Source organism: Sminthopsis crassicaudata, chromosome 4 (genome assembly GCF_048593235.1).
Source record: "Sminthopsis crassicaudata isolate SCR6 chromosome 4, ASM4859323v1, whole genome shotgun sequence".
NCBI classification, from domain to species: Eukaryota; Metazoa; Chordata; class Mammalia; order Dasyuromorphia; family Dasyuridae; genus Sminthopsis; species Sminthopsis crassicaudata.
In genome coordinates this window covers 318,319,920-318,332,855 of record NC_133620.1, presented here as the reverse complement: position 1 = coordinate 318,332,855, position 12,936 = coordinate 318,319,920, and the positions used below count along the sequence as shown (strand labels likewise).

The following is a 12,936-nucleotide window of genomic DNA, read 5'->3' as shown; positions in this document are numbered from 1 at the left end:
CTGTTTAATGTTCTTTTTAGGTTTAAACATTACCTACTTATATTTTAATCTGCTTCTCATTAAACTGTGGGTTCTGGCCCACATTGGACACTTCTGCTCTTTAGAGATGCAAGATAGTCTAGTTGGAGATCTCAGATGTGATACAGGCTGGTATTTCTTATATTAAGAATTTCTCTAGTACATGAGACAAATTTTGAGGCAATGACAAAATAAGGAAAATATCCTACTCTTTATTAATTGGCCCTTCTGAATTCTGAGATTCCAATATGGTATGCTTGGAAAACTTTTGAGACATTTAAGCATTCTCCTATGCATAAGAATGAACTATACTCTGTATTAGATGGAAGTCAGTACTAAGGAATACTTGCCACAATAATGTTAACTTGAAATCCTGTATGAACCAAGACTACACAGACAGATGTCTGTAAATCTTTAAAAAAAAATTTAAATTCAATTTAATTGATAATAAACATTTATTTTAAGTTCCTCCCAACTTTCCCTTCCCTCCTCTTGAAAAAAAGAAAAAACCAAAACAATTTTGTAAATTGATTTTGTAAGTTGTAAAATGATTAGTAAAGTATAAAAAATGATTAGTAAAGTATAAAAAAATTTCTATGTTGTCTTTATTCAAAAACAGATGTCACTTTCTCATGTGATTCCATTACTTCTACAAGAGCAAGTAACATTCTTTGTCACTAAAGTTAGTCTGACAGTATATGTAATATTCTATACCTCTAGTTCTTTACCTCTGTAAAGGGAGGGAGCTGCATTTTCTCATTTCTCTTTAAGGATAAGCTTGGTCATTAAAATTTCTTACAACCAGGATTTTTTTTTTAAGATCTTTTTTATACTGAGAATCACTATGCTATAAGTATCTCTGCATTTATTTCTAAATACACTAAGTGGTGATGCCTGGCCATAAACTAAAATATACACATAGACAGACATACACAGTCACACAAGTGCGTGCTGTTTTTTATATGCTGTTATCCTTATGGTATGTAAAAATACCTATTCTTGAAAGCATTTTTAAAAATTTGGCTGTTCTTTATTCTTTGAACTTGAAGAGGCCCAATGATATCATGATGTTGGAATCAAAGTTCACAACATTTATATGTGTTCATTCTTGAAAGTACTTGAAAAAAGCTGGCTAGATAAAGGGTTAATGTGTTAAATGGTTTTGATAACATTTTTTTCTTTAGGCATCTAAAGTAGCATATATTATCACCAATTTATGAGCATCCATCCTACTCTTATTTCATTCTTATTTTTTTTTTTCCCCCTGAGGCTGGGGTTAAGTGACTTGCCAGGGTCACACAGCTAGGAAGTGTTAAGTGTTTGAGACCAGATTTGAACTCGGGTCCGCCTGAATTCAGGGCTGGTGCTCTATCCACTGTGCCACCTAGCTGCCCCTGTCTCATTTCATTCTTATGACAAGAGGTTCAAATTGAGCAGACAAAAATTAACCAAATATAAGGTTTCAATTATATAAGTTAATCTGTACAGCTTTTGTGTGCTCTTCATTTTCACTTTAACATTTTAGTGGTAGAACTCTAGATATAGTTTTGATGTAAAGAAATTAAAGAGAAAGGTGATACTTTAGTAATACTTCAGAATCTCAAATTATTAAGAAACGATATGTACATTTTGGATGTTAGCACAAGAGATCCACTAACACTGAGGATGCAGCTGAAGGATGGACCAAGAAGGAATAAAGGGAAATGGAGTATGGAATAAGGAAAATGAAGAAAATCAACCACCTGGATATATAATTATCAATAGATAAGAATGGCATATTTGCTGATAACAGATTATTTGGTTAATCTGGTTCAAAGTATTACATTTTGCTTGTTTTCAAATAAAGGGATTACTAAACTCAGATTCTGAATATGATAAATAGCTGAAAGAGGGCAGATCTAAAATTAGAGTTCAATCCTTCTCAGTTTTAAGTATACATGTGTTATTTTGACATCCTACAATCTCTCATTTGCTTATTTTTATAGCAGTTCAACAGTCCTCCTGACAAACACATCTCATCCCATTTTACTAAGTCTGAGAAAGTAAATCTAAATCTGGTCTACACAAAGATGGCCTATTCTGTTTGCAAAATACCAGTTTTGGTTTTTTGACACTCAGCTCTGATTTTACTATTTAATTCAGACCTAAAACATTAGGTAGAAATTCTTTTTCAATGTCATAGGCCTGGATAGCCTCTAGCTATTAATTGTCCAAGGCAGACTCAGCAGTAGATTGTCTTGAACAATAGGTTAACCAATTCATTTGAGGAATCCAAACTAAAAGGCTTTCAAAGGTTTCAAAGAACTTCCATTCTCTAAGGAAAACAATTTCTAGAATTCAGAAAAATAAGGTGTTGAGCACTAGTTTCAGAGAATGATCTTGTTCTACTTTACCTGGGAGGATATGGAAAGGTTTTCTGGAGGAGGTGACACCTGAGTTTAGACTTGAAGAGAAAGATTTTAATAGGAGAAGATGGAGACTGTATTCAAAGCAGGAGAGGATGGATTTTCAAGTAAAAGATGGCAGGATTAGATTGGCTACCATCTAACTTGGCTGTAATGTAGAATATATGAATATGAATAATGTAAAATAAAACTATAAAGGAAGATAGGAGGTAGATGATAGAAGGGATCAATGGGGCAAAGGGGAGAAAAAGCATATATATTATTTCACCACATGCCAAGCGTTGTGCTAAGCCCTTTTTACAAATATTATCTTGTCCAAGGTCACACAGATAGTAAGTGTTTGAGGTCAAGTTTGAACTCCAGTCTTGTGCCTCTTGGCATAGCACCCTATCCACTGCACCACCAGCTGCTTCTAACATGATAAATGTCCAAATATTTGTGAGCTTTATTTAGTTTCCTGACTGCTACCTCATAAAGACATGAAAAGTTATTAAAAAAACCAAGATGAGCTTTCAATAGTGCACTGAGTATACCTGTTAATGAAACATGAGCCAGAGATATAATAAAAGGAAAAAAAAAACTCTTAAGTGTAAATGAGACTATACATAAAAATGCTTCAGAAATGTCACTGAGCTTGAGAAGTAAAAAATCATTTGTTATGCTCAGTGGAGCAAGGGTATATACTAGAGCCATTTAGATGGCTGGTAAATATTACGAGATCACATAATTCAGTTTAGCTAAATAACCTGGTTTGGATGGATGAATAATTGGAATGACATTTGACAAAGGCCCCACTCTGACAGTACCCTTTTAGCTCAGTTGAAAGCGACAAGAGTTTATCTTATCGAGTCCTTCTTATGGCTTTAAAGAAGTAACACATATTACTCATCAGAATCTTATGGGACAGGAAGAAAGGTCAAAGTGGTAAATCAATAGAATCTGCTAAGAGTTTCTAAATTATTGATTTTATGCCAGATCCTTTGGCAGTGTTGCACCTATAATCTATAACCAATATAGTTCCTGAAAGTTCTGGCTGCTGACTTGCAAACAAAGGCCCTTTAAAGTTCCTGAATTTGCTTAAAATGACACAATTATATCATTTTCCAAACTGGGGGGGGGGGAACTCATTCTTAATTTATTAGCACACACTGAAAAAAAATTGTAACTTTTATTTTGGTGCTTATTCTGATTAAATCAGGTTTTTTCATCATTAGATTTTATTGAGTGGTATGCAGTAAGTGTACTTTATTTCTCTGCAAAGAATATTTCTGTACTTATGATGGTTATGGCTAACAAAACTGCAAATACACCATGCTCTGTAACGTTCAGGAATAATATAAATCATTTGTTCTCTTCTCCCTCACTTATTTCTGATGCTTACCTAATGAAAAGCTGTTTGATATAGTGTAGTGCTATATTTGGGGACAAGAAGAACCTAGATCAAAATTCTTCCATAAGCATGTCCTACCTGGATGATCTTGAAAAAAGTCACTGGTTCTCTATGTGCTATAATTTACTTTTCTAGAATATGGGGAAATGACATCTATACTAATTCACAGGAAATGAAGGTCAAGTGAGATAATGTAGAATGGATAACATTTAGATAAAGATCAAAGGAGGCAGCAACAAAGATGATACTGTTAGCAAAGAATACCACAGACTACCTAGATAGAAGGAGAAAACCAAAGAAGAGTTTAGGAAACTTCACAATCTTGGCACAGAGCCTTATATAGTAGTGAAGGAGAATTTGAATTCTCCAGTTGTATATAGGAGCACTCTGGGAAAAGCAGAATAACTAACAATTTTTTGGCTTGTCTTAATAACAAGTTTAAATTTTTAAAACTAGAATCAATCAGTCAATAAACCTTTATTAAGCATTTATCATGTGTCAAGTACCATGCAAAGCCCAGTGAGTACAAATAAAGGTAAATTATTTTTACAATTTGCACATAGAATGAGTGACTTGCTTGGGGTGTCTCCCAGGTAGAACATGTCTGTGGAAGAATTTGAATCCAGGTTCTTCCTAATACAAATATAGCACTCTCTACACTATAATAAATAACTTTTTTTTTTTTTTAAATCAAGTAAACATCAGAAATAAGTATGGAGGAAAGAACACATGAATTATATCATACTTATATTATTCCTGAACAGCACAGATCATAGTGTATTTGTAGATTTGTTAGCCAAAGATGGTTTCTGCCCTCAAGTTGCTCACAGACTAATGGGAGAAGACAACACACAGAAAAAAGTTCAAAAGTCAGAGATGGGGAGGAGAGGAAGCTACCCAGCATGTGGTCAGGGCAGAAAAGATCTGAATTGTGAGTTTCATAGATCACATTTTGCAGGATGATGAGATTCTGGCAATCACAAAGAAGGTGACTTCCCTGAGTGCTTGCCTCAAAGTTAGGATCTGGAAGCAGCTCCCACAGGTCTATCCCCTACATTCTCCAGGTAGAGGGGAGAAGAAGCCTCCCGGGAGAAATTGTGCATTTCAGAGTTGATTTCTTTTTGAAGATGAGAAAACAATGAATAAAGTGGCTATTTAGAATCACTAAGAAGTTAAAAGTTGTTGAAATAGAAAGGATGAGAACACAGGGAGAAATGATGGAAGAGGAAAGAAAAGTTGGTTATAACCTGATATGTACCCTAGATTTTAAAAGAGTAGATTTTATGGTTTCAGAGAAAAGATACATATGATCCTATTCACTCAAAAATACTAGGAAGCTCTACAATATGTAATTCTAAAGACATAAAGAAAAGCAATTCCAATGAGAAAGGGAGAATTTTTTTCTAACAGGATTGTTGTGAATGCACATGGAACTTAACAACCAATTTAGACTTAAAAGATATGTATTATTGTATCATAATACTAGACAAGAATTACTGCTCCAACTTTCAAAATATGAGAAAAGATATTGCTAATGATAAGCTAGAGATTTAGATGTGGATATCTGGCAAAATGTAAAATGTATTATTAAAGAGACCTTCAAACTACCAAATTCTGTGTTTAGTGCTTTGAGAACAGGAAGCAGTGACCATCAAGAGCCGACATGGGCTTATTAATAAAACGAGTCACGCCAGACTAATATCATTATCTTTTTTTTTTGGATAGGATTACTAGATTGGTAGAACAAGGAGCTGTAATACTTAGAGATTATCTAGATTTTAATGAGATATTTTATCACTTCCTCATGTTATTCTTGATCAAAACAGGGGATCAAAAATAGAACAATGAGGTATATTTAGAATTGACTGAATGGTTGGGCACAAAGAGTAATTAATTAATGGTTCAATGTCAATTTGTAAAGCAATAGCTAGTGGATAGGCTCAGGGATCTACAGTATATCCTATGTTTTTTAACAAACTAATCAATAACTGATAAAGGTAATATGTCATGCTTACAGAATAAAACAAAGCTACAAAAGATAACTAACATGTTGGATGATAGATTCAGAATTGTAAAGTATTTAGCACAGTGCGTGGCATTTGGGAAACATTATGTAAATGTCAGCTATTATTTTATAACATCTTAACTGGCTAGAACACTGGACAGAATCCAAGATTCTGGGAGAAACATAAAGTCTTACACCTTGGTTTGAGAAACTCAGTTTCTCAAATATAAGACAAGAAGGGTATAGCTAGAGAGGAATTTTAATGAAAAAGATCTGGGGATTCAAATATTAAAGAGAAAAAGGACCCAAATGTACAAAAATATATATATCTACAGATGGATATGTATACAAGAAGGCCATCCATTGGAGAATGGCCAAATAAGTTATGGTAGCACTCTGCCATAAGAAATGACATAAGGAAAGCAATTTACTGATAAGAACATTATAGAGACAAAAAACATTGAAAATTTTAAGAACTTTGCAATGTAATGCAATGACTAATCACAATTACGGAGGCCCAATAATGAAGCATTCTGTGAGAGAGGTGAAATCGACAATTTTGGACACAGCCAGTGTAGGAATGTTCTTTTTGACTATGTCTATCTATTATAAAATTTTTTGTTTTGTTTTTTTTTCCCCCCAGCACAGGTGGAAGTGGGAGGCAGGAGAAAAAAAAAGTTCATTAATTAACAAAGAAATCTAAAACTCTGAACCAAAAACAAAATAGCATTTATGGTAGTAAGCATTTGTTTAAAGTTTTAAAGTTTGCAGAACATTTTACATGTTATCTTATTTGATCCTCACAGTAACCCTGTCAAATAATTATAAATAATATCCCCATTTTGCAGATGAGGAAATTAAGGATCAAAAAAGTTAAATGATTATGGGCAGCTAGTTGGTATAGTGGATAGAACACCAGCCCTGAAGTCAGGAGGACTTGAGTTCAAATTTGACCTCAGACACTTAACACTTTCTGGCTATGTGACTCTGGGCAAGTCACTTAATTCCAATTGCTTCAGCAAGAAAAAAAAGTAAAATGAATTGAGCAGGGTCACAGAGTCAGTAAAGAGTGGACATATATTTTCTCTGATTCCAAGTCCAGCACTCTACACACTGAGACATTCAGTCGACATCTTAACAAACAAAAAAAAAATAAGCTGGTGTTTTAAGATCATTGCAAACTCAATATAAATTGAGTAGCCTTGAAAACCTCATCATGATGTGGAGGTAACCCTTGTTTCTTGAAGACTATATCAATGGTGAGAAAAACCCTGCCACCACAGGTCCTAATTATCCCATGTTAAGCATGAAGCCCACGTTTGGGATTAGATTTTCGTATTTGAGCAATGGCAAAGACGCCAGTGTCACTGAATTGCAGTGTATATTGAGGATGAGGATGAGGGGATGCAAGGTTTAAAACTGGAAAGATGAAAAGAGGAGGAGGAAGAGTTATAAAGGACTTTGAACACCAAACAGAGGATTTTATATTTGATTCTAGAGGTGATAATAACTTTAGCAGAAGTTGACTAAGCGCTAGGGTGATGTGATTGGACTTGTACTTTAGGAAAATCACTTTGGAGTGAAGGATGGGTTGGAGATTTTTCCAGAGGAGGACAATTATGGAGAAGATTGGCTGAAATCTTGTGAGGTTTAGTCTAGACAGAATTTGGCAGGGGAAAAGAGAAAGGAAAAGGAAAGGAGGGATAGGGAGCCAGAGTGGTCATGTTAAAAAATCTTGAAGTAAAAAAAAATCTTGACAGTTTAGACCAATTTTATGTGGTCCTGCAGGGCCAATCTAGGAACAATTGTTGGGATTTTTAATAAGGGAGATTTAAAAATGCTCTAAATTAATATTGATTGGGGAAAGGTAAATTAAAACAACTCTAAAACATTTTATCAGACTGGCTAATATGACAGAAAAAGAAAATGACAAAGGCTGGAGATGATGAGGAAAAATAGGGACACTAATGTACTATTGGTAGAATTGTGAACTGGTCCAACCCAAAGAGTTATGAAAATGTGTACAAAATATCTTTTGATCCAACAATATCACTGTATCCCAAATAGATCAAAGAAAAGGGAAAAAGATATAGAGATACAAAAATATTTATAATGGCTCTTTCTGTGGTGGCAAAGAATTGGAAATTGATGGAACGCTCTTCAATTGGTGCATGGCTAAACAAGATGTGGTATATGATTGTGATGAAATATTACTGCGTTATATAAAATGACAAGAGGAATGATTTCAGAAAAAAACCTGGGAAGCCTTATATGAGCTGAGAAGGAGTGAAGTGAGCAGAATTAGGACATCATTGTGTATAGTAACAGCAATATTATAATGATGATCAACTGTGAAAGACAGCTACTCTAATACAATGATCCAAAACGATTCTGGAGGAATGCTATTCACTGCCAGAGAGAGCGCTAATGAATTTTGATTGTAAGATGAGTATATATTTTTCATTTTCTTAATTTTTCTTATGATGTGGCTAAAAAAGAAATGTTTTTACATAATTTCACATGTATAATTGATCTCATATTGTTTGCCTTCTCAATGAGTGGGGAGAGACTAGTGAGAAAGAATTTAGAATTCAAATTTAAAAAAGAATGTTAAAAAAATGATTTTATAAAGCAAAAGGAGATTTAGGAAAAACTTCTTAATAATGAGAGCTATCCAAAAAAAGGAGAATGAACTGCTTCTGTTTCTCTCTCCCTGGAGATTTTCAAGCAGATATTAAATGAATAATTATTGATTATTTTATAGAAGCAATTCTTTTTCAGGCTAATCTAAATGACCTCAAATCTCTTTAATCTGAGATTCTTTGATATTCAAGAGCAACTCAGATGGACAAATTTCCATGGTACTAAATCACTGAGGGAAATCTCTTAGGGGTTCTGTATAGTTCTGTTCCTGCCCATTCTGGACTATGAAAAGTACAAAAGTAAAGAGGTTAAGGGGAGAATGTTCAATTGTCCTCAATGATCTCATTTGTTTCCTAATCATATTACAACGATGCTTTATCACAGTATAGAAATATTTATGGTTTCTTAATGACTATATCAGTAAAGTGCAAGATCTGGCATATTATACCTAGTTCATGATATTTCAAATAAAGGTTCAGTGACTGAATGTTGATCTATTTCAAACAGATCAACCTAAATCTGTAGGGATTCAATAGCAGATTGGCTACATGGTGATAAAGTTCTTGGTCAAAGCAAACCATGAATGTCATTTATGAAAGCACAAAGAGCTTGTGATCTACATTAGTTAAGGAAGCATCCATACCAAAGAAATAAAAAGATACTTAATGGGTGGTTTTCTTCAACAGAAAAAAAAAAAAGTCTCCTTTACATTAGAAAAGAAGCAAATCAAAGATATCATTTCAGGTATTATATGTATGGAGGCCCCACTTACCCTTCTGGATGATCTGCTGTGCTTGCTTTCTCACACGTGTGTTGCGTAGAAACCGCCACTCCCGCTCTTTTCGGATTTGGCTCTCCAGATCATGTTCTTCTGGGATCTTTGAACAACAACAAAAGATGAAATCAAGGTTAACTGCTCGAAGGAACATTAAAAAAAAAGTCTTCTTCCTTCAAGTTTTCCATAAATGCTAAAATAAATGAGAGTTAATCTGGAGAAAATGGTTTTTTTGTCAGAACCAAATGTCTTTTGATGTGTAAAAACAGATGGTCAGTATTTAAAAGGCTTTACATCTTAAAATCCAGTGAGTAAGTAGCTAATGGAGAGCCATTATATTGCAAAGTAGAGAAAGAGGAAAGTAAACATGGTGGGCAGTTAGGCAGGGCACCTGAGTCTAATAGATAGATGCAGTGGGTAATGTACTAGACTTTGTACTGGGGAACTGGGTTAAAATTCTAGCCTTGAATTGCTGATTAACACTGAGCAAGTCATTTTACTTTCTGGTTGAGAATTGTCTCAATTAGGGAAAATAATGTTTGAGCCATTTACTTTCCAGGATAATAAGCACTTTATAAGCCTTAAAGGGCAACACAAATTTGAGTTGGTATCACTGTCAACATCATTATTAACTCCTCTCATCTTTTTGAAGAGCTTCAGATAGAAATAGCAAGGAGAAGTCATTACTACTATTCTTTTATATTTGACTTTTAGGAGGATACTATTATATACATGGATAAAATACCTACTTTTGAAATTGAGCTAAGTGGCATGGTGCATAAAGTGTTGGACCTAGATTCAGGAAGGCTCCTCTTCCTGAGTTCAAATCTGGCCTCAGACACTTACTAGCTGTGTGTCCTTGGGCAAGTTTCTTACCCCTTCTTGCTCTAAATCACTATTGATTAGAGAAATGTAAATTGAGGCAACTCTAAGGTACCATTTCACATCTAAAATGACAGGAAAAAGTAATGATGAATGTTGGATGGGGATGTAGAAAAAACTGGGACACCAATGCATTGTTGGTGGAGTAGTGAAATGATACAACCATTCTGGAGAGCAATTTGGAACTACGCCCAAAGGACTATAAAACAGTGCATAATCTTTGATCCAACAGTGTTACTACTGAGCCTGTATCCCAAAGACATTATAAAAGAGGGAAAAGGACTCACATGTGCAAAAATGTAGCAATTCTTTTTGTGATGGCAAGGAACAGGAAATTGAGTGAATGCCCATAAATTGAGGAATGGATAATACATCATGGTATATGGATGTAATGGAATATTATTGTTCTATAAAAATGATGAGGAGGCTAATTTCAGAAAAGCCTGGAAAGACATACATGAATTGATGCAAAGTGAAGTGAGAAGAACCAAGAGAACCTTGTATATAATAATAGTAAGATTATGTGATGATCAATAAGAAAGACTTAGCTCTTTTCAACAATCAAATAATTCAAGGCAATTCTAACAGACTTTTGATGGAAAGTACCATCCACATCCAGAAAGAGAACTATGGAGAATGAATGTGGATCAAATCATAGTATTTTCACCTTTGTTATTGTTGTTTATTTGCTTATTTTTTTCTTTCTTGTGTGTTTTTTTCCTTTCAATTTTGATTTGATTATTTTTCCTCAGTATGATGAATATGAAAATATATTTAGAAGATTTGTACATATGAATTGCTTGCTATCTTGGGGAGGGGAGAAAGGGGGAAAATTTGAACACTAGATTTTATAAAGTTGAATGCTGAAAACTATCTTTGCATGCATTTGGAAAAATAAAATAAAAAAATTAAAACATACATATGTATTTGTAAAAGAAAAACAGCTTGAGACAAGAGATTCCAAACTACCTTCTTTTTCTTCTTCTTCTTCTTTTTTTTTTTTTGGAAAAAAAAAAATAGTAACAGCACTCAAAAATGGAGTTGAGAGTATGAATCTTGCCTCTAATACTTACATACTAGATAATTACAGGTAAATTATTGCAGAAAGAGACCTCTGAGGCAACTGAGCTCAGTCTTCTTTCATCACAGGCCAGGAAGAACTTACTGATCTATCTAAAATAACATGAGTAATAAGTATCAGACAGAGGTGGGATATGAAATCAGATCTTCTGACTCCAAAGCCAGTGAACCTTTTCCAGTGTGTCAGCTGAGCCTGTTTCTTCAACCATAAAATGGGGATAACAATATTTGCAGCATCTACCTCACAGGATGCTATGAGGACAAATGAGATAATGTACTGAAGATTAAAATTAAAAAAAAAATACTCTTGGAATATTATTAATGTCTATAAACTTACCCCAGAGGATTATGATCAAGATAACCATTCTACATTTTTATTTCTTTAACTCTAATAAACTCTCTCAATTTCTTATTTTTCATTTCAGTAACTGAGTGTATACATATGTCATTGAAGGCATGTGCTAAATCTATAGAATGGATGTTAGCCTTCTGAAAAGGATGGATGAAGTCAGTGCCTTCCATAGAAAGTACAACCATGAATTAGAGTTTTGTTATATTTTTAAGGAAGATCATCTATGGCCAGAAAAGACAGACGACAGAGTTGCTCATTCTTTATTTTGCTTCCATTTTCTCTGCCAAGGAGAATGACTTTGCACAGGAAAAGGCAAAGCAAAAATGATTAATAGGGAATTGATATTCAAGATAAAAAGGGAAATAGTAAGAAAATACCTAGTTGCTCTTGATGTATTCAAGTTAGTTGGCCAAAATGAACTACATCCTTGGATCCTGAAAGAATTGGCAGATGTCACTGCTGAGCCATTGTCAGGGATATCTGAAAATGTGAGAGGTGCCACAAGATTGGAATTGGGAAAATGTTCTATTGAAAAAATAATTAAGAGAACAGAATCTGCAAACTATAACCTAGTAAGCTTAACCTTAATTACTGAAAAAAAAATCTAAATAGTAAGATACAGATTAGATGATTAAAAAAATTTAGATTAAGAACTGGATGAGTAACTAGAGTTAATGGTTTAGTATCAATGAGGTAGGAGGTTTCCAGTTGAGAATCCTAGGGGTTTGAACATAACCTTGTGTTATTCACTACTCATAACAATGATCTAAATAAAGATATGGATAGAACACTCATCAGAATGTTGATGAAAAGCCGGGATGAATAGCTAACATATATGATAAAGATGTTGACATTGAAATGGGCTAAGTTTAATAAGTGGAAATTAAATAGGACTGGATTTAAAGTATTATCTTATAAGTACAATAAATTAATTTTACAAATATCAGAAGGGGAAGATATGTTTAGAAGCAAATGTTCCAAAAACGAGCTGGAGGTTTTAGCAGACTGAAAGCTCAGTGTGAAAGCAGTGTGCCAGCCAATTAAGCAAATATGACTGGAGGATCTTTTAAGAGGCCTCGATTCCAACCAGACCTCAACCATACTATTGTGTTAAGTTCTAGGCCCAATAATATTAAAGACATTGATAAGCAGCAATGTCCAGAATAAAAAAAAAGTCTTTGTATCTAAAACTGGGTGAACAAATTGGACATTTTTAGCCTGGAAGTGAGACAAGATAGAATGTTCAAGTATCTGAATGATCTGATTGTCATATGGAGGAGAGATCAGTTTTATCTCATTTGGTCCCAGAGGGGAGAATCAACAGGAATGGATAGAGCTGAAAGGAGGGAAATATGGATTAGATTTCAAGAAAAAAAGTTCTTAAAA

The 12,936-nt window shown here is 34.0% G+C and overlaps 1 protein-coding gene across 5 annotated transcripts in view; it reads right to left on the bottom strand.

The window, feature by feature from the left end:
• Positions 1 to 12,936, bottom strand: part of RPTOR (regulatory associated protein of MTOR complex 1) — a 500,255-nt gene that overhangs the window by 62,471 nt on the left and 424,848 nt on the right. For all 5 annotated transcript variants that reach the window (XM_074260362.1, XM_074260363.1, XM_074260364.1 and 2 more), the window contains one exon: positions 9,234 to 9,339. In XM_074260362.1, the coding sequence (XP_074116463.1) occupies positions 9,234 to 9,339 (106 nt within the window). The remainder of the gene's footprint in view (positions 1 to 9,233; positions 9,340 to 12,936) is intronic.